Genomic DNA, 22,277 nt, shown 5'->3' on the forward strand with positions numbered 1-22,277 from the left:
GAAAGTAAGTGAAGATCACTGCAAATGATAACTATGAGGTAAGGAAAAGATTTATTTTTTCTCTTTTCACTCTTTAAAAAGATTACCTGACTAGTTAATTCAAAAATTATGGTATTGAATTCTGAATGTTATATTCAGATTTAAAACATATGGCGACAACAGCAAGAAGGATGATGGGGGTGGATAAATAGAACTGTACCATTAACACTTTCTTCTAACTTACATGGAATGGCCCCATATTTACCCTGTTTACTACAGTAAGTTAAGGAGACAGACTGTAATCCTTAGAAGAACAACAGGAATAATACAGAGGAGTGTAACTAAAAATCCAATGAAAGAAAATATGCAATTTCTGTTTTCAGAACTCACTCTGAACTTGCCCTCCCACCATAAACAATTAGAAAATTAGACAAATTTTATGAAATGAATGTTCACAAACATTGAACAATGAGGAACAATGATTCCTGAGAGAAGAAAAACAAACCAGGCAATTCTGAAGGCACCTCCTGGACCGGAGCAGAGAGGGGACTCAGTCGAACTCGGCCACCTCGGAATTGGAGAGATGCAACCAGAGTGCAGGGAGGCCGAGGCACGTCTGGTGGACAGAATACCCGAGAAAATAGAATTATGTGTGAAACTACTCATGGGGTCAAATCTTAACTGTATGCTTCTGATGTGTGTAATAAGTTATACGTAAATTTTACCTCAATAAAGTTGATTTAAAAATGCACACATAATTATTAAAATAAAATATAGAAAACATGCATAGCCCTACATCCATGGATTGCCCTGTAGCTATAAAGCCTGTTATCAAATTCATTTGATATCAACAAATGTGTTACTAAAAACTTCCCCACAAAGGAATTCTATTAAACATTTAAGGAAAAAGCTATACCAACTTTATTTTTAAAATGCTTTCAGAAAATAGAGGAGGAGGAAAAATTTCCCAGTTCTTTTTATGAGAACAGCATACCCTCACAGCTAAAGACTGACAGACATTACAAGAAAATTACACATAAATATCAAATATGAAAATATAGAAAAGGATAATACATCCCAGTGACCTTTACCCCAGTAATAATAACGTTACTCTCAGGAACAAAAGGTTGGTCAGTATTCCGTGTAATTTGTCACATTAACATAATTAAGAACAAAAAAATACAATTACCTCGCTACAGAGGCAGAACAAGCATTTGATGAAATTCAGGACCTATTCATGATAAATATTCTCCAGTAAACGAACAATATAGAAGAGATTCTCTTCATCTGATAAATGGCATATAGAAAAAATATACTGTTAACACCATACTTAATAGTGAAATATTGAGAACTTTCCCCCATGACCAGAAACAGGGCAAATATGTCTGTTCTCATCACTTCTATTAAACATTTTACTAGAAATTAAAGCAGTCCAATACTACAATACAAAGAAAAGTCATAAAGATTTGAAAGGAAGAAGCAAAAATGTCTTTACTCACAGAGGACATGAGAGTTTTTGTAGAAATTCCAAAGAAATTAATAAATAAGTTACTAGAACTAATAAATAAATTTACTATGGTTTTCAGATACTAGATCAACATTTATAAATTAAATACATTTTTATAGAGTAGCATCAAAAAATTTAAAAGTCCTATTTTAAAAAGCAATTTCATTTTTTAAAAAGCACCAAAAGTACCAAATGTTTAGAAGCACACTTAGTAAACCACAAGCAAGCCCTCTACTCTGAAAACTGCAGAAACGGCTGCAAAAACTGAAGAAGGACCACACAACCCGAAGGCACGGTGCCCCGGGGCCAGCGGGCTCATCACCGAGACGGCCGTTCTCCCCAAACTGGTCTGCGAACTGTGTCATGGTCCTGATCCTAATCCCTACAAATGGCTTTGTGTGGACATTGAAAAGCTGACTGTAAAATTCTTTATGGAAATGCAAAGGAACTAAAGTAGTCAAAATAATCCTTAAAAAGAAAAAATGTGTTCCATTTTATTCCACAGTAAAATTAAAAAGATTAATATCACCAAATGTTGGCAAGAATATGGAGCAACTGGAACACACTTTGTTTGTGGGAATGTAAACTGTTAAAACCCTTTGGCAAACAGTTTGTCTGTTTTTTATAACATTAAACAACCCAATTAAAAATGGGCAAAAGCCCTGGACAGACTTCACAAAAGAAGACATAAGAAAAAAAAATTAAAATAAAGAAGACATAAGAGTGGCTGGTAGGCACATCAGACAGGCATAGAGGAACAGGCTCAGCATCGTTTGTCGACAGGGAAGCACAGACTAAAATCACAGTTAGAGAGCATTTCACATCCACTGTGTGGGCTAAAAAAGAAAAAAGATGGACAACACCAAATGTTTGCAGGGGTGTGGAGCAACTGGAACATACTTTCCTGGTGGGAGTGTAAACCACTTTGGAAAAAGTTTGAGCTCTTTCTTATAAAATTAAATATACACCATGACCTACCAATTCCAGGGATTTATCTCAGGGAAATAAAAATATATGTTCACAGAAGCTTTATTCATAAAGCCAAAAACCAGGAGCAACTCAAATTATTATCCATAAGAGAATGAATGAAGAAAATTGTGGTTATTTATATAATAGAATAATAACCAGTAACAAGAACAAATAAACTACCAATACACGTGTAACAACACGAATGCATCTCAAAAATTATATTAAATGAAAGAACCATACATAAAAGGGAACCACACCATCTGATTCCATTTATATGAAGATCCAGGATAAGTAAAACAGATCCATAATGATAGAAATTAGAACAGTGGTTGTTTAGTGGTGGGAACTTTCTGGGGAGTGATGGAAATGTTTATGTATTATTCCAAACTCATCAAATTGCACATTTAGGATTGGTGCCTTTCAGTGTATGTAAATTTTACCTCAGTTAAAATCAAAGATGTTTATGGCAATGCTAGCAATAATTTAAAATTGGAAGCAACGTACATACCTTACAGTGGGAGGGTTACTTAACAAAACATGTACCCAAATACAATCCCCACTCAAAACGACCCTATAGAAAGCTATACATTGGCAAGGACCGATGCTCATGACAACTTTTATGAAAAAGAAAGTTACCGAACAACAGGCTCATCACAACTGACCTGTCAGCTCAGAACTCAGCCCAAAGGCGTTTCACTCAACTAACGCTTGAGCTTAACGTCCAAGGGAATTTTCCACTTTTTCTTGCTTTATAAGAAAAGTGAACATGTACTTGCTTTTGTAATAAGGAAAAATATTTCTAGATGTATAAATATAGCTCTAGATTCATACATACAGTTAGCTTCTGTTATTCAGGGCGGTTATGTTCTGTAAAGACACTTGAAACTCCGAATTAGCGAAGACTGAACCGGGGCGGCACAGGGCTGGGTTGCCAGGAGCTTCACAAGGCTGTTGTCAGCTGACAGAGAGTAGCCACGTTTCATGGGTGCTTCCCTTTAAAGACGCCGTACTGAACACGTACCATTGATTCGCTGACACTGAACTCACAGCCAGCAGCACTAGAGCTAATGCCTGCCCAAAGCTTATCTACAGCACACACTTTCTCCATAAAGCACATCATAGCCTTTTGGCACTTAAAACACTACATAACTCTATGCTTGGGGACATTGTAAACAATGGGATCTTCTGCCCACCTCACCCCCACAAAGAAAGCATAAAAATGTGAAAACCATGGCATTAAAAAGACCACTGAAAGAACACCTGTTTAGTGTGAGAATCGAAGCAAGAAGGCAGAGTTCCGCCTTGCTCAACCTTGACTGGGAGCATGCAAACTGAGCAACTCTGATTTTTTGCCTCTCTGTGCACATCAGTGAATGACCCCGAAAGTGCCTCTAGTATTGATTTGGGGGTTCCAAATAAACTTGAACAAGTAGGCCAATTAACAAATACAGATTTTGCAAATAATCAGGATTCCCCATATATAGACATATCCGTGAAGGAAAGTATCCCCAAGCCTTTGGCCTGCATTCCCAGGGCGTCCAGGGTAGAAGGACAAGAGGCCAATAGGAAGGAGGATGTGGATAAACAAGAAGGGAGGAAGGAGGCCCAGAGAGGCCGCCCAGAGAGGCCACCCGGGAGGCTGGAGCCACCTACTCCTCAGCAGTCAAATCCAGAGTCCGAAGACTGGACAGACCCAAGCGATTGGAAGGAAGACCAGACACAGCCAAAGAGAAACACGCTTCTGGGGAAGCTCATCTGAACAGAAGTGAAGTCCACGAGGAGAGAGCTTCTGATCTGCAGGCTTTCCAGAGAGGCAGCAATGGGAAGAAGTGGGAACAACTGTCCCGGGACCCTCAGCAACCACCTTAGGAATATGCTTAAAATTGCAGACACCACATGGTGCCCACCAGCCTCCAGAGGGGCCTGGGACAGCCCAGCCATGCGGGCAGCCACCACAGGTGTGTGCGTGACCGAGTCCCACTGAGAACCCTGGTTCAGGGAACACGCCTGGCAGGCAGTGCCCCACGTGTACTAACTGACACATGTCACTGTTGGGAGTGATCACACTGTCCACACCTCTGCAGGGAGGGGACAACTGAAGGTGCCCTGCTCTGAGCGGGGGCACCTCCTGGGCTCTGCCCCTGGCATCTCTTACCTGAGCTGAGTTTAAGTTGTTTTCTTTCACTGTCATAAACCATAAATGTGAGTGTAACAGCTTCTGAGTTCCGTAAGTCCTTCCAGTAAATTATCAAACCTGAGGGCTGTCTTGGAGCCTCCCAATCTGCCTAAATATCCGCTTCTCTAATCCTCTTTCTAATCGGCTTTGCTATTCTGCTGGTTCCTTCACTGAGTTCAATAAAACACAGGCTCACTTATCTACTTGTGTGAGAATGAGGGCTAAGCCTGTGCTTCATTAGGTGGAGCCCAATGCTGATCATTGAAAAGTACCCAGCCAGTTACTCACGGGTCAATCCGTCACTTTCCTGGAAGCCCCTGCCTCCCCAGCCCTTGCAGAGGGCAGACACCGGGTCTGCTGTTGGGGGACCAGAGGTCTCGCACACACCACAGCACTGACAGGAAGGACAGGTCTCAGTCCTGGCTCTGAGGACCTCAGACCTCAGCAAGGGACCCGGGGTACACTGTGGTCATTCAACACATAAAGCACAGGGTCTGGACACCCACACTTCCACTGGGAGTTAGCCTCACCTCAGCCTCTCACCCCTGAACTCCCTCCTGCCCCTCCCCAAGGAAGGCCTGTGGCAGTCCTGTGCCCCCAAGTGTGGCCCAGCCCCAGAGGCTGCCCACCCCCACTCCCAGGATCAGGCAGCTCACAAATGAGAAAGAGCAATGCCACGGCTCCTTTCATGTCTCAGCCCCTCCCTTCAGCTCAGCCCTGGGTCACGAGCCCACGGAAGCAGCAGCAGCAGCATCCTCACCATTTCTGCTAGTTTCGTTAGGTTATTATTTATGACTGAAAGCATTTTAGGCAGTTTACAACAGAAGCATCTACATAATTTATAGCTTATTGTAACTTTTATTATAATCCTAACATACATAAAAGTATATGTATAACAAAAATCAGATTATAAAATTAGATTATAAAAAAAGATGAAAGAATAACTTTCTCAGAAAGTCAAGGTTGAAGGAGGTTACTATTTCCAAATAAAAAACTGACCCCTCAGCCTTAGGATCGGCCAGCTCTGCCACAAACAAGGGGGGCTGCAAGCCTGTTCATGGGCAGGACCTGCCTTCCCAGGCTGTGCACACAGCGGGGATTTGCTGTTGGCCATCTGACTTCCACCCAAGTGTGGCTATTTGGCTCCTTTGGGCCCCAGAGCTAGGCTGAGCCCAGCCCAGGGCTCAGAAAAAAGGCCTGGCTCTGGGCACCAGCTGGGCAGAAGGGCAGGGGCACCAGGTGAGGCCTTCCTTCTGCTGCACCCACCCGGGTGGGTGCACCTGCTCATTCTACAGGAGACGTGGCTCTAAGGCTGGTGGGCCCTCATCTGCATTTGCTCGGAGCCCAAACTTCCAGCTCTGCCTGCCCCCATTTCTGGGTGAGGTGGAGCCAGAGCGAAAGAAATAGGCTGTTCATAGAATCTTCTCCCCCTGACTGCAGCACACCCAGCTTGGCTGGTCCAGAACATCTGCTTCCAAGGTGACGAGAAAAGGAAGGGAGGAATGTGGGGAAAAGACCTGCTCACAGCAGAGCCCTCAAGCTCAGCCAGCCAGTGCCCAGGGCCCCCACTCCCAAGTCCCCAGAGACTCACCCTCATCACAGTTGCTCCCAGTAAACCCAGGGCAGCACTTCCACTCCAGCGCTGTCACCGTTCGGTAGGACACTCTGTACGTGGGTCTGATCAGGGTCCTGTAACTGACACAAGGGCAGCGTCAGGACAGTGTGGGCCCCCAACCATCCCTTCCCAGACCCAGCTCCTGGTGAGCCAGCCCAGCCCCAGGCTCTGGGGGCTGCCCAGCCAGTGGTTCCTGTGGCCCCAGCTCTGTGCCACTGGCTGTGTGGCCCTGGGCAAGTGACCATCCCTCTCTGTGCCAAGTGTATTCGAAAGTCCCTTCCAGGTCCATCTTCCTGAAAGCCCACAGGTGTGGCCACCTGTGGTGGAAAGATGTCCTGCACGCTGACGGCTAGGGACTGAATTGTGTGCCCTAGAATTCGTATGTTGAAGCCCTCTCCTCCCCCGCCCCACACACAGAGGAAAGGTCACGTGGGGACACAGGAGAAGACAGCTGCCTGAAAAAACACAGTTCTGGGTTGAAGCCACCCGGCCCATGATATCTCGTTACAGCAGTTCCAGCTAAGACACCGACCGAAATAACGAATAAGGTAAAGAAAAATACCATCAGAACCTGGGTAACTTCCAACCACCCGCGAGTCACTGAACTCCAACCTTTTCCCCAATCTTTATTTCCTTTTGTGGATTCACCCAATGAGTACTTTCCGAGTGCCAACTACATGGTCTATTTGGTCAAGATTGATAAAACTGAGTCCCCATATTGAAGACATCACAGCCTAGCAGACAAGAGACACACTTCATGAAAGCCTGCAGCCCAGGGGTGGGGCTCCAGCAGCAATAAAATGCTCTGCAAATCACTGCGGAATCCACAGTAAAATCTCAACATCTTACAGTTTCAATTTTTTTCTTACGAATAAGGTTGATGCTTATTTTGTATTAACATTTTGGAATCTTGGGACACTCCAAGCATACTGAGTATAACACATAGAACCAGATTTCACAATGGGGATGAATTCGGCCTTTTTATTCACTTCCCAGGCGGCGTTACAGTCTCACTGCTTGATCAAGCTGGCACACCTACCTCTTAAAAACACAACTCCATGACTTCACAAAATCTGAATCTGCTGACACCGAGCAACTTAACCGCTGAGTGGAAAAGTTATGAATTAATTGGTAGCAGCAGGCGTGACATCTCGAGATGTACTGTTGACAGGAAAACACACGAGTCACATCTTGAATTTCAGAAATACTGCACCAAATACGAAAAATCCTGTTACACTAATTTCCCTTTTTTGAAAAAATCTTCTCCCTTGTGTTTCGCAAACATTCCAGAAAACCAGCTTCCCCCTGCAGAGCTGAGGAAGGTATCGCTGTGTGCAGGACTGGGCAGGAATGGCTGAGCGAGTGAGGAGCCAGAGTCTGCGCAGGGAGTCACTCACAGCTGGGATCTGGAGAGGTTTGGACCAAAGATCTCCAGCCCCACCCACCCCGAAAAGCAACTGGCATAAGCCAATGGGGAAAGAGGTGGCAGAGAAACAGTGTCGCCATCACCTCTTCTTACAACAGGTGGCCTAGGGGGGCATAGGTGAGTTAATGAGCCTGGGCCCAAGGACTATAAATAGACTGCATCATAAACACACTTTCACACTCACACACACTTGCTCACACACTCAACACTCACTTGCACTCATTCACAGGCTCACACTCTCAGACCCGGAGCCTGCTGCAGACCTCCCAGCCTGCAGCAGGCCCAGCTGGGAGAGGGCAGAGGGGAGAAGCTCTCACTTAGATGAAAGAGGCCAGTGCAACTGGTTATCATTCCACAGTATAAGTAAATCAAACCATCAGACTGCAGGCCTTAAATTTAGACGGTAATGTACACCAATTATTTCTCAGTAAAACTGTAAAAAATGAATTATCTAGCAAAAAAACTTTTTAAAAATGCCAGTTTTTAAATTAATTCCTGGAAGAAGATTGTTAGTCTGGCTGAGAGATCAGAAATGCTCCGGAATCTGTCCAGGGCAGGTGTGCAGGCAGGAAGGGTCCTGTCGCTCAGGGCTCGTGTCCTGCCCGGTGCATTGGACACCAGGGGAGGATCACTCCCACAGCCTCAGCACCTCCAGACGGAGGCGGCTCCAGCTCTGGGCTCCAGCCCTAGTGCGCAAGCACAGCGTGGACCTGCTCACGTTCCTTCCCCTCCCTGAGCCCGTTTCCTGGTCTGCTTGACGAGGACCCCATGAAGACCAGAATGTGGTGTGTGAGGCTCCCCAGGAGGGCACATGTGGGAGGCACTGAGAGCAGAAAGGGGTGCACGGAGGCTAGGTTTGCAAACACAGATCTGGCCTCTTTCTTGCCAGCCCACGCCCTTTGGCTGTCCCCACTGTGGTCAGGAGGGTCTGATCTGTTTAGCCACGCGTGCAGACCCTGCTCCAGCTCACTCAGCGGCCCCATGGCCCCTGTGCCGTAGACCACCCTTTAGTCTGTAAGCCCTCCAGAATGCACCAGACATTCTCTAGTCCGCTCCTTCATGATGATGATGATGGTGATAAAAATACTAGTGTGTGAAGATATGACAAGAGCTTTCATCGAGTGCTCACCATGTACCAGGAACTGTTCTGAGTGTTTTACACTTGCTGACTCACAACAACCCTAACAGTTGGATGCTATCACTGTTCCTAATTTACAGATGAGAAAACCAAGGCTGAGAAGTTAAGTAACTTCTCAAGGTGGTGGAACTACGATCCAAATGCAGGCGGAATTGGTAGAGCCTAGAAATACTAGTTTGTGTCTGTTTCTCCCTAAATCTGCACAAGGACCTGATCTTGGGTCCCTGAATCACGAAGGCAGAGCTTGGCCCCCAGGGATGGTCTTTTTCTGCCCCTCACTTTGAGGCCATGCTCTGGCCTGTGCTGCTGTAGGAACAGGAGGCCCCAGACGGCCTTCCATGTCCAAGAGCAGGGCACACCAGCAGGTGGCGCTGCTTCACCAGCCCAGAGGGCCAGAGCTCAGCTTGGCTGACCCCTCTGGTCTTACCTGAAGGCCCAAGGCAGGCTCAGTGTTCACTGCCTCTCCTCCGTATGGGCGAGAAGCTGAGAAGCTTCATTTTTTTTTATGTCCATGAAGAACTCCCAGTCCTTCTGCTGGACTCCAGTCTGCAAACCCAGATCTTTCTAAATTGCAGATCCAGTTTTGTGGCTGCCCTCTCTCAAAATCTTCCGTGGCTCACATAAACTAAAGACCTAAGTCTTTAGGTCAGTAAATGAGGCCCTGCCCACCTTCCCACCAGCCCTCCTCCTACCATCACCAGCCAAGGCTCCTACCACCAGCACACAAGCTGCTCTTCCTGCCCGAGACCCAGCGCACCCCTGCACCCCTCCACCCCCTCCCACCCTGCCTTTGCATGTGAATGCTCTTCTACCTCCTTGCTGTTTTCCTTTACCCTGCCTAAGAAAATCCCCCTCAGCTTTCAGGGTGTGACTCAAATGAACCCTCCTTCTCTGTGAAGCACCCTCACCACCCCCACCCTGCCAGAATTGGCGGGCTCCCCTCTCAGCCCTCCGGCAGCACCTTGTACAGAGTTTGGTTTGAACTTAACACTGGTTCTGGTTCGTGCTCTCACAGATACACAACGGGAGCCTGCTGCGTGCCAGGCTCCGGGAATACAGGAATGAAGGAGGCAGGCGCAGGCTTCGCTGTCAGAGCCTGTGGCTCGAATCATAAACCACAAGCGAGTACCTGACCACGCACTGTGGTAAGTGCTGTGAGGGAAAGCACTGAGTTCACTGCTCACACCATAAAGAAATTTTTTCTTGTGTTATTAAAACGTAATTTACATACAGAAAAACAGAAAATCTAATGTTAAGTGCATTGAACTTACATATGGGTACACCAATTACCTGGCCCTGGACACAACCACTCTTCTGCCTTCTCTCACCAGAGAATGGGTTTCCTGTTCTAAAACTGCATTTACTAAATGGAAGCTTACAGCATGCAATCATTTGTGTCTGCCTTCTTCCACCCATCCATTATGTCTGAGTTTCATCCAAGTATTTTATTCCTTTTTATTATTAAATAATATTCCATTCTATAAATATACCACATTTGTCCACTCTCTTGTTGATGGGTATTTGGGTTGTTTCTAGTCTGGAGCTATGATGGACAAAGATGCTATGAGCATTCTAATCCAGTTTTTGCAAACAGGAGTTTTTATTTCTCCAGATCATATACATAGGAATAGAACTGATGGGACCTAGGATGGATACACATTAACTTCAGCAGATGGGACACACAGGTTCTCATGACCTGTTTGGATAAACCGGTCCACACACCTAGCAGCAATGTATCAGTCCTAGTTGCTCCACAACCTTGCCAACATTTGATATTGTCAGTCACTTTCATTTTAGTCATTCTAGAGTATATACTCTAGTACTCTTTCATTATGGTTTTAGCTTGCAATTCCTGTCGAATAAATAAAGTAATCCCTTTTCATGTTTGTTATTTGCATACCTGCTTATGTGAAGTGCCTGTTCAAGACTTTTGCCCACTTTTACACTGGATTTTGTGTCTTTTTCTTATTGATTTGTAAAATATATACTATATTCTTTACAGGTCTCCTGTAAAGAATAGAGTATATATATTTCTACCCAATGTGTGTATTACAACTATTTTCTCCCAATTCGTGGCTTGCCTTTTCATTTTCCTAAAGGTTATTTATGCCCTGGCTGGTGTAGCTCAGTGGATGGAGCATGCGCCTGTGAAGCAAAGGGTCACTGGTTCGATTCCCAGTCAGGGCACATGCCTGGGTTGCAGGCCAGGCCCCCAGTGGGGAACATGTGAGAGGCAACCACACACTGCTGTTTCTCTTCCACTCTTTCTCCTTCCCTTCCCCTCTCTCTAAAAATAAATAAATGAAATATTTTTAAAAGGTTATTTATGATCATCAGTTTTTAATTTTGATAAAGTCCAACTCATCAATTTTTTACATTTTATTATTTGTTGGGTAGAAGTTAAGTTTCATTGTTTTTCATTTAGCTATCCACCTACTCCAGCATTATTTACGGAAAAGACCTTCTTTTCCCCATTGAATTATTTCAGCCTTGCTGACAACCAAACGATTGTTTTGTTTCCAGACTCTTCTGTTCCACTGATCTGGTTTTCCATCTTTGCCCCCAAACCACACGTTCTTAATAAATGTAGCTTTATAGTGAGTCTCAAAATCTGGTAACGTAAGTCTTCCATTTTTGTTCTCCTTCAAAACTGTCTTAGATACCAAGGTTCATTGCATTCCCTTATTGAGTTGGCTTATTCATTTCTGAAAAAGAAAACCCACTATGATTTTGACAAAGATTTTGTGGAATCTATAGTTTAATTTCTAGAGAACTGACATCTTAATAATACTGAGTCGTCCTATCCATGGCAGAATTTTGCACGTATTTAGTTTTTCATTTTTCTCAGCAGGGTGCACATCTTTTGTGAAATTTCCTCCCAGGTATGTGTCTTAGTCTGCTCAGGCTACCATTACGAAATATCAAAAACGGAATGGCTTAAACAATAGAAATATATTTTCTCAAAGTTCTGGAGGCTGGGAAGTCCAAGATCAAGATTCCAGGCAATTCAGTTTCTGGTGAGGACTCTCTCCCTGGCTGTCAGATGGACACTTTCTTACTATGTCCTCACGTGGCACTTTCCTCAGAGAGAGAGTGTGTGTGTGTGTGTGTGTGTGTGTGTGTGTGTTGGGGGTGGGGGTGGGAAAGAGACCGAGAGAGGGAGGCAGGGAGAGGAAACAGTCTCTGGTGTCTCTTCTTATAAGGACCCTAATGCTATTGGATCAGGGCTCCACCCTTATGACTTCATTTAACCTTAGCTATTCAATACTTCCTTAGGGACCCCCTCTCCAAATGCAGTCACATCAGGGGCTTCAACATATGAGTGGGGGGATATAAACATTTACCCCACAACAGTAGCTAACACTTTTTTTATTTTCCTGTGCATGAGATTCTTTCCATTTCACTTTCCACTTGGGTCTGCTATTGTATTAGTTATTCACTTATTTGTAGTAACCTTGCATGTTAGTCCATTCCAGATGCTGCCACAGCGAGCCATAGCCTGGGTGGCTCATAGATAACAGATTCATTTCTCATAGTTCTGGAAGCTGGGAAGCCCAAGAGCAAAATGCTGGTAGATTGCATGACTAGTGAGGGCTCACCCTCCGGCTCGCAGACACTGTGCCCTCACAGGTAAGAAGGGGAATGGAGCTCTATGCAGTGCCCCTTTTAAGAGCAGTAAGCCCGTCCACAGGGCTCCTCCCTCGTGTCCTAACCACCTCTCAAAGGCCGCTCTCCAAATACCACCGTGCTGGGGCCGAGGTTTCAACATATGAATTTGGAGGGGGGAACACTTGTATGAAGTGACCTTAATAAGTTCATTTATAAGTTCTACCGTTATATTTGCCTATTCTTTTAGATTTTCTATGTACGCAATGTCATCTGTGAATAGAGTTCTTTTCTTTATTTCTTCTTTGTTTCTGAGCTGTATGCCTTTTATTTCTTCTCCTCGCATTACTGCCTGCAGCATAATGCTCAGTAGAACTGATACCAGTGATCCTGATCCTTTCCTTGTTCCCATGTGAAGGGGGAATCTGTACAATATTTCATCAATTAAGTATGACATTAGCTGTTTCGTTATCTTTATTAGATTGAGGACATTCCCTTCTCTACCTAGTTTGCTGACAGAATTATTTTTATCATGAATGGGTGCCGAATTTTATCGAATCATTTTTTTACATCTATTGAGATGATCCGATAGCTTTACCCTTTATTCTGTTATGTTGATGAATCACATTCATTAACATTCAAATGTCAAACCGACATATTGTAGCATTGCTGGGATAAACCCCATGTGGTCATAACAGACCATCCTTTTTATAGCTCACAGAATTCTATTGTCTAATATTTCATTTTGAATTTTTACATCTCTATTTACAAGGGATAGCAGTGGAATGTTTTATCTCTTGGAAAAAAAAAACCATGAGAAGCTGATTAACAAGGGTCACCTCCAGGGTGGGTCAGGGCTCTAGTTTCTACTCTATGCTCTTTAATACTTTCTGGATTTTGAATTTTGTGCCTTTTAAATCACTCAGAAAAGAATAAAAGTAAATGCTAAATAAAAAACAGATGATGCTATCATAGATTGAATGTTTATGTCTCCCCCCACCCCTAAATTCATATGTTGAAATCCTACCCCTCAAAGTGTTGGTATGTGGAGGTGGAGCCTCTGGGAGGTATTAGGTTTAGATGAGGTCAGGAGGGTGGGGCCCTGCGATGATTAATGTCCTTACAACGTGGAGAAGAAGAGAGATCCCAGTTCTCTCTCTCTCTCTCTCTCTCTCTCTCTCTCTCTCTCTCTCTCTCTCGGTCCTCCCCGTGCACACACAGAAGGCAGCGTCTGTGAGGCAGGAAGAGGGCCTTCACCAGGAACTGACCTGCCAGCACCTTCACCTTGGACTTGCCAGACTCAAGAACTGTGGGAAATAGATGTCCGTTGCTTGACCTACCCAGTCTACAGAATTTTGTTACAGCAGCCCAAGCAGACTAATACAGATTTACATTTAGTGTTTCACACAATTCCCAGTAGGTGCACATGTTCACAAATGTTACCTGTCATGATGGTTAGTGTTATGTGTCCACCTGACTGAGCTAAGGGAGGACCAGAGAACTGGTGCAACGTTACTTCTGAGTGTGGCTGCCAGGACACTTCCAGAGAGATGAGCGCTGGAGCAGGCGGACTGAGGAAAGAAGGTCACCGTCGCAGAGGTGTGAACTGGTGTGGCCACTGTGGAGAACAGCATGGACATTTGCTTCAAAAAATTAAAATGGCGTTATGATGCGATCCAGCAATCCCTCTTCTGGGAATGTGTCCAAAAGAAACCCAGTCGGTGTTCCTCACAATATTATCCACAACAGTTGAGGCGTGGAAACAACCTAAGTGTCCCTCAACAGATGAAGGGATAAAAAAGTGGCCCCCAATATATATAAATTTTAAAATTTTGTAAAAAATGTGACCTATATACACATATACACAGTGGAATATTATTCAGCCATAAAATGAAGGAAATCCTGTCATTTAGGAAAACATGGATGAACCTGGAGGGCAGTATTCTAAGTGAAATAAACCAGACAGATATATCATGATCTCATATATGGAACCGAAAATAAAAATGTAGAGCTCATAGTAACAGAGTAGCAGAGCCATTACCAGAGGCCAGGAGGCGGAGGAATTGGGGAGATATTGATCAAAGGGCCCAAACTTTCGGTTAAAGAGAAGTAAGTCCAGCTTGGCCCCTCTGGCTAATAATAACATTATATACTCAAAATTTGCCAAGAGAGCAGATCCCAAGTAGTCTTCCCCCCCCACACACATACAAACAGTAACTATGGTAACTATGGGAAGTGATGAATATGTAAATAAGCATGACTGTGTTAATCATTTCACAACAAGTATAGATATCAAAACACCACATTGTACACCTTAAATAGGCACAATTTTTATTTGCCAAATATAAACAGACACACAAGTACACACACACAGAATCTTGAAGGTCTATGTAAGACAAGAGATCAAGGCTGATTCAAGGGGCAAGAGAGGACTCCTGCCCCTCTTCTACCTCTCACCCCAGGGAGCAATCCCTTTCAGAGCAGACCAGCCCCCCAGGCCACCCCCACAATAAGACAAACAGCCACCAAACCAGGGTCTTCAGATGTCATTTAATCTCCAACAGCCTTGAGGCCATTCTCAGCTGAGGACCCTGAGCTCCCAGAAGAACGCAGCTTGCCCAAGGCTCCACCGAGGGGCCTTGCCCTGCACGGGCACCCTCCACCTGTGGGGCGGTGGTGTCGGCCTTGCTCCTCAACAGCAGCTCTGAGGACCAAGGAGGAAGTACTGGGCAGGGCCGGGGTGGCGTATAGAGCCAGGAGTGCCCCCACCACCAAGGCTTTAACAACCTCCAGATACTGGAGAGAGAAACCAGATTGCCCCTTGAGGCCTGAATTCCCCCCAAAATGGAGATGCCCCACCCTCCCAACTTCCTCCTGATTTCATGGTGCTGCGGTGTCCACACAGGAGGGCAAGCGAATTGCACAACACGGCACATAAGCTCTGGCCCGGCATCCACAGGCCCTCCCAGCGCCCCTCCCGACCTTTGCTTGCATTTCCCAGCCACCTTAAGGGCCTGTGCATCTCCCCCACCAATTAAGGCCCTGTCACCTTCGTCCTCACCTCAAAGGCCCTCTACTCCAGGAAGCCCTCCCGAGGTCTCCCTCTCCAACTAGAGCAACGTTTCCAGCCGGCTCCCTGTGCCCTGCCTTCCTATCACTTGCTCCTGGTTGCAAACTATATCCCTGTGCGTGGTGATTAATTGATGCCCATATCTCTGCCCCACCACGAGCTCCAGGGCGGCAGGGACCTTGTTTGTGTCTGGCACACAGTAGGTGGGCAACACTGTGTATCCGCTGACTGACCGAGGATCTGACTCGTGTGACACAGCAGTTCTCTTCAGCCTGCTGGCCAAGGCCACACTGCTGTGGAAATAGGCTGAAGGTGGGCAGCCCTCACTGGGGTCCACGAAAAGTGCTGTATATGCCCACTTTACAAATGGCAAGATCAGCTCAGAAAAAGAAGGGAAACGTAAGATAGTTGGTTGTATCCACTGAACACCCGGGAGCTCAGCCCGCTCACAGCGTGAGAGTGTGGCTGCCCTGTTTATGGAAGCGGACACTGAGCCCTGCCCGAGCCGTGCAGCTGGCAGAGGTGTCAGCCATGACCCACTCCCCACCCTGCACATGCCCAGACCTCTGTCTTTCCATCAGCTGCCACCTGCCCCCAGTCCTGGACACATCTGAGAGGTAAGATGAGGCTTCTCCGGTCCCTTTGGCCCGGCTGCGATGGGGACACAGTGTGTGAGTCACTGGGGTGTGTGTGGGGTGACCCCCCCAAAGACTATCCAGGTCAGTTCGGCTCGAGGAGCGATGCAGGCAGGCAGGACAAGCACGGGGCTTTCCAGTTGCTTGGTTTCATGATAATTCCAGTGCATCTCTGCCCAAAAGTGAGCGCTGAGTGAGCCCCCCCACCCCTGAACCCCCATAGATTCTGAGCTGAGATGAAACAGTCGGTCCCTCTCTAACCTGAACATCTCCAAACACAAGGTGGAGTTTTTAATCTGGTGTCCCCACCTCACCAGCCTGGTTTTCACCCCAGACAGCCTAGTTCTAGAAACTTCTGATCACTCTGCATTTGCTCCCTTGAATTGGAGGATCCTGGGGCTTCCCTCACTGTCATTTGGCAAATTCGAGGATATATGTCCTCCGGGGGGTTACTATTCACTCAACAAATAGCCACAAAAATCTTGACCCTACCACACTCTGGATCCATCCGAATCCACAAGGATCCTACCAGCCCACGGCTCTCCTTCCGCCTGCCCTGGCCAGCCTCCACCACCCCCTTCTTAGGCAGCGGCAACGGCCCCTAACTGGTGCCCAGCTCCCACTTCCACCTCCAGTATTCCAGGCTCCACACAGATGCTCCAGCGATGTTTGCAAAGCACAAATTCCCTCCATAACCCTGCCTCGCTTATCTTCAATCTTAGGACAAAACCCAAGTCCATAGTATGACCATGTGGACTTCTAAGATCTGGCCCCTGTCCACCTTGGCTGCCTCCCCACTCACTCCTCCCCCAGCTCCGCTCAGAAACCCAGCAGAGCTCCTTCCCGTATCAGGGCTTGTCATCTGCTGTTCCCTCTGCCCGAGACACCCACTAACTATCACGAAGCCCCTAGGGCTCTCCAGAAGTGCCCCTCCTCTGAGGGGCCCCCCTTGAGCAGGCCACTCTCAATTCCATGCACCCCTGCAAGCTGGATCCCCTCAATTTACACTGTCACAGAGACCTGACTTGTCTTCCAAACACTCATCACCCTTATAATTACACACCCATCAGGCGATCATTTGTCTGATGTCTATCTCCTTCACGAAGCTGCTGGCTGCACCCCAGGCCTAGCTCAGGGCGGGGCACATCATATGCACTCAATAAAGATTGGAGGAACGAGTGAAACAATCAATAAACAGTGTGTGCCAGATGGAGTTGCAGGCTGGGGGGCTGCACAGCTAACCAAGACATGGCGGCTCCCTGGAGGGACTCGGGGTGTCTGGCTGGGGAATGTCCTTGGGAACTGATGACGGCAGGGATGGGGGCAGGGCATGGTCAGTTCTAGCAGGAGGGGCCAAGAAAAGCCCCCCACCTCGGGGGTACACTTGGGGGACCTCAGGGCGAGGAGGCAGCCAGCACCAGGAGGGCCAGGACGTTGTTGAGGATGAAATTTGGTGTGTTTGGGAGCAGAGTACTTTGACAGGCAGCCAGGGCACAGACGAGGCAGCGAGGGAAGGCTTCCGGGATGCGAAAACCTTGAATGCGGGCAGAGAGCAAGGGCAAGGTCTGTGAGCACTGTGCTGGCCGGCGCTCCCTGGGCTTCTCAGACACGCTCCCAATCAGTAAAATACTGTTGAGCCCATAATATATGCATATTAAAGTTTGCATGTGTAAGTACAGGTATTAGTGTCTCTGCATATGTTAAAAATCAGTACAGTTTAATCTCACTCTTACTTTATGTAGGTTAAAAAATAAAAGAAGACATTTCACCCTGCGACAGAGGGCCTTGTGCAGCCCCTGTGACCCCGCCCCTCCTGCCAGGGGAGGCCACTCAGGGACTGTGGCCAGAGCAGTGTCGTGATCAGATCTGCTTTCAAGAGACACCCCACCTGTGGCTGCGTGGCCGCTGGATGGGAAGGGAGAGATGCGAATCAGGCAGCTGCTGGCTGAGAAAGCGGGGCGGGGCAAGGACCAACAGCCTCACTTTGCAGGGGTGGGGGGGACTATGACCAAGGAGGAGCTGATGGTTGGACTCCAGGGTAATGAAGTGGCAGGGGTTGGACGGCACCAGGCCTCCCTGTGGGGCTGGCATGTTCCCATCCACCCAGCAATGCACAGGAGCTGCCCACCCCCCAACTCCAAGCAGTTGGAGGAGGGCCTAACCCTCTGGGCCACCCCCCCAGTCGCTCCAGGGAACACAGGGGGCTGAGGTCGAGAGGTCTCCAAGGGCCTGGCTGAAGCCCTACAGCTGTTCAATAACTGCTCCACAAAAGGTGCAGATGTGTCCCGTGCATCCCCAAAGGTGCCCTGGACTCACGGAGTCACATGAGAGGGCATTAGGAGAAAAGAATCCCAGCAGGGGCAAGGCGCCCATCACTGGAGGTCTGTAAGCAGAGGCCATGGCTCTTTGGCCTCCAAAGCCAATGTCTCCAAAGCACCACGGTGCTTTGGAGGGTGCCAGGACAGAAAACAACCCTGCCGGCCCAGAGACCAAGCCTGGGGGAGCAGGTGCCCCCTCCTCCCTGGGCACTTGAACCCGCAGGCCTCTGTTCCTGCCCTGGCCCCACTTCCTCACCAGGGACCACCGCTAGGAGGACCAGACTGGGAGGTACCGAGACAGGCTGGAGACTCAACAGGAAGTGGGAGTGGGGGTTTCTGAGAGGGAGGCAGTAGATTATTAATCTCTTGATTAATAGCAGAGGGCTGGCAGGAGAGGAAGGGGCTGTCCCACTGCAGTGCTGAGGCAGGAGGCGAGGGGTCTCCAGCCTCTGGCCTCCTCAGAATCCAAGCTAGCCATTCCTGAAGGCCAGGTGGACACCACAAGAGCCAAGTGGGTCGTGTCTTCTGCTCAGGCCTCCCCTCCCACCCAGGACCAGGACCAGGAGCACAGACCACTGAGAGGGTGGGCCGGGGGAGGTGGCGCAGCCCGGACAAGCTCCCACCGCTGGGGAGGCAGGCAGCCTTGCAGAGCTTTCCGACCCACACGGGCCAGTTAAGGGAGGGGGGGCAGGAAAGAGGGCCACGCTTCCGAGAAAGTGCTAAGTCCAGGACTTCGTGTGGCCTTGCGGGCAGCAGGCAACCCACCAGAGGAGGGAGGCCGGCTGGCAGGGGGCCGTCTGGAGGAGGGGTTCGAAGGAGGCAGATGAAGCCCCGGAGAGTTCCGGCAAAACCCTCCACTCAGCACATCTGGAAAAGGTTGGCTCTAACGCCATCAAAGAACTCTGAGGGGCCAGGAGGCAGAGGAGGGCAGGGAAGCGGGTGAGGAAAACTTAACCCCGGAGTCCCTGGGGCTGGTCCTCCCGAAACCGTCCGGACCTGTGACCTGGCCCCCCTCCCTCCCCCAGCAGAACCGGGGCTCCAAAGGGCAGAAGGGCACGTCAGCAACGCCTGACATCTATCCCACTGCAGCAAACAGCAAACAAGGCCCAATGGCCACAGGATTTCAACCCCAGAGCAAGGTAGGGTTTATCCTCGTTTCCCAGGAAGGAAAACTAAGGCACAGACAGGGGAAGCATGGGTTGTCCTTGCTGCCTCCCTTCAGTCCTCAGCTGGGTTTGAGGGCCCATCCCAGGGACCCTCCGGGTCCAGGCCCCTCACTGAGGAGCTGGCTGGAGAGGCCCACAGGGAGGGACTGGCAGGGCACCTGCCCCCAGGCCGGGACTCCTTCCAGGGCCCCCTGCCTGGCTGTTTCCTCTCCCCCAGCTGCACCCTCTCTCCTAGTGAAAGCCCCTCACACCCAAATCCCTGCTCCAATGTTTCCCACGGGGAATCCAGGACTTGGTCTCACAGGGACACACCCTCATTTCTGAAAGTTCATGATTGGCATGACCCCCTCCACAAACTCTGTGAGGCAGGGACCGTGCCCTTGGCACTCGGGTGCTCAATAAGGATGGAACAGACCAAACAGGGTCTGAGCAACCCGAGGCAGGCCGCAGTCCCAGAGGCCAGGCCAGGCCCCGCAGGCCCCTCTCCCTCTCTCCGCACCAGCTGCCGGCTGCATGGGCATCTGGCACAGATCTCTGGCCTCATGTTGGTTCATAAACGTTAGTCTGGGGTGTCATTCTCACCCCCACCTCACACACACACACACGCACACACACAATGAAAATCCAATATAAAAAAATCACAGAATGTGAAAATCCACACAGGATACAGTTACAATTTTTTTTCATTTAACAAACAGATGGATGCATTCCTCTAACGCATGTTGTAAGCACCTCGTGTGCCATGCCTGATGGTGAGCCGTGGGGGTAAATGGGACAAGGACAGCGTGGCCCTGCTTCCGGACACTATGGGCTGGTGAGAATGGTCAGCCTCAACCAGGCCATTTCAGTGTCACGTGGGTGGGCCCCCGGGGTGGGGGATGGGTGCCCCCATCTCAGCCCTCCCACCTACTGCTGTTCTGACAAGGCCCCTTCCCCTCCCACGCCAGGTCCACCTACCCGGGCTTGTCCCCCAAACCTCGCCCCCTACAGCCAGCCTCCGCCTGGCCACGCCAACTCTTCTCCCGGGTCATCCTGGCAGTTTAAAATGTCTTAAAAACGACCAACCAGACAAACGCCTCAACTCACCTCATGCTGCCCTCAGTTTCTGGCCTCATTTCATTTCACGCTTCCTTCACTACAAACTTTTAAAAAATTAATGAATTTTTAAATTAAATCTCTTTTTATTGTTATTCTGTTACAGTTGTCCCAGTTTTCCTCCCTTTGCCCGGCTCCGCCCCGCCCACCCCACAGCAGCGTGAAAAAGGACATGGAAGCATGAATAAGAACCAGGAAGAAATGAAGAACACAGTGTCCAAAATGAAATACTATAGACACACGCTTCTTTAAAGAATTTTCCAGTCTCCGTTTTCTCACCTCTCGTTTTCCTCCTCCACCCATGCCATCTCAGCCTCCACCCCCTCCACTCCCCCAAACTGCCCTTGCCAGGGGCCCAGGGACCTCACGTTCCGAAGTCCAGTGGTCGCCCCTCGGCCCCCATCCTACCAGCCTCCCAGAAGCACTGGGAGACTCACCCTCCTCTCCCTCCAGAAACTCATCTTCATGGACATAAGTTTTTCTGATGCTGCTGGTGCCCTGCTGGTCCCTCCTACTTAGCCCACCTCTAGGGTTGGGGCACCAGGACTGTCCCAGAACCAGCGCCCCTTCCCTGTCTGTGCATCCCTTTGTTTACTTCCAGCCCCTACAGCTTTAAATACCACCCACATGCTCATGATTCTCCCCCACACGTTCCCTCAATTCTACCGTGGACACGTGCTTACAGTTTAAAGTACCTGACATCTATTACAGTTAATGCTGTGCTATGATTTAATTGGCAGCAGTCTAGTTAATGCACTTCTTCCTACCAAGAGCCTCTTAGAATGAAATGCAACATGGCCCAGGCCCCAGAGTCTTCCTGGCACTCCAGACATTCTCCCTCAGCCTCCTACCTGAGCCCTCCCCACACGCTACCCCATAGGCATCCAAAACTTCACTTGGCAGAAGCTGAGCTGCTGGTCTTCACCTCCCAGGGCTGACCTCCTGCCAATGTCTCCAACTCAGTGTAATGACATGCGGCCAGCCAGCCACTCACATGAAAATGTTTGGTTTATCCCTGATTGCTCTCTACCCTTAAGTGATCAGACACTCCCGTCACCTCAGCTGCTTGGGCACCTTGTGACCCCACCCACTTGCCTTCACTGTCCCGGTTGTCTCCACAACCCGGCGTGTGCCACCCCCGTCTCACGCCTGCGCCCACGTTCCCCACAGCAAACAGTGGTCTCTTCACAACCTACATCAGCTCATCCCAGGAACCTCCACAAAGGACAGAAAACCAGACCCAAAACAAGCTGAAGAACGGAAACAGTAGACATGACAGCAGAAAGTAATGAAGTTAAAAACAGAAAAACAATACAGAAAAAGGAATGACACTGATAGTGAGACTGACAAAGAAAAAAGGAGAAAAAACACTGACTATCAAATCAGGAGTGAAGTAGGGAATGGCATTATTTACATAAATTTAACAACTTGGAGGAAATGAACCAATTCATTGAAAAACACAGATTACCGAAAGTCACTCAGTACAAAGTAGATGGTTTGAATAGCCCTATAACTATTAAGGAAATTAAATGTGTAGCTTATAAACTCCCCAAAATGAAATTTCCAGATCTAGATGG

General features: G+C 48.2%; 1 protein-coding gene across 1 annotated transcript in view; it reads right to left on the minus strand.

Moving 5' to 3' along the window:
• Positions 1–22,277, minus strand: part of COL26A1 (collagen type XXVI alpha 1 chain) — a 170,942-nt gene that overhangs the window by 95,663 nt on the left and 53,002 nt on the right. Inside the window, exon 3 of the mRNA XM_037139114.2 lies at positions 6,223–6,320. Within this exon, the coding sequence (XP_036995009.2) occupies positions 6,223–6,320 (98 nt within the window). The remainder of the gene's footprint in view (positions 1–6,222; positions 6,321–22,277) is intronic.

Source organism: Artibeus jamaicensis, unplaced genomic scaffold, assembly GCF_021234435.1.
Source record: "Artibeus jamaicensis isolate MK-2021 breed Jamaican fruit bat unplaced genomic scaffold, CSHL_Jam_final contig_956, whole genome shotgun sequence".
NCBI lineage: Eukaryota > Metazoa > Chordata > Mammalia > Chiroptera > Phyllostomidae > Artibeus > Artibeus jamaicensis.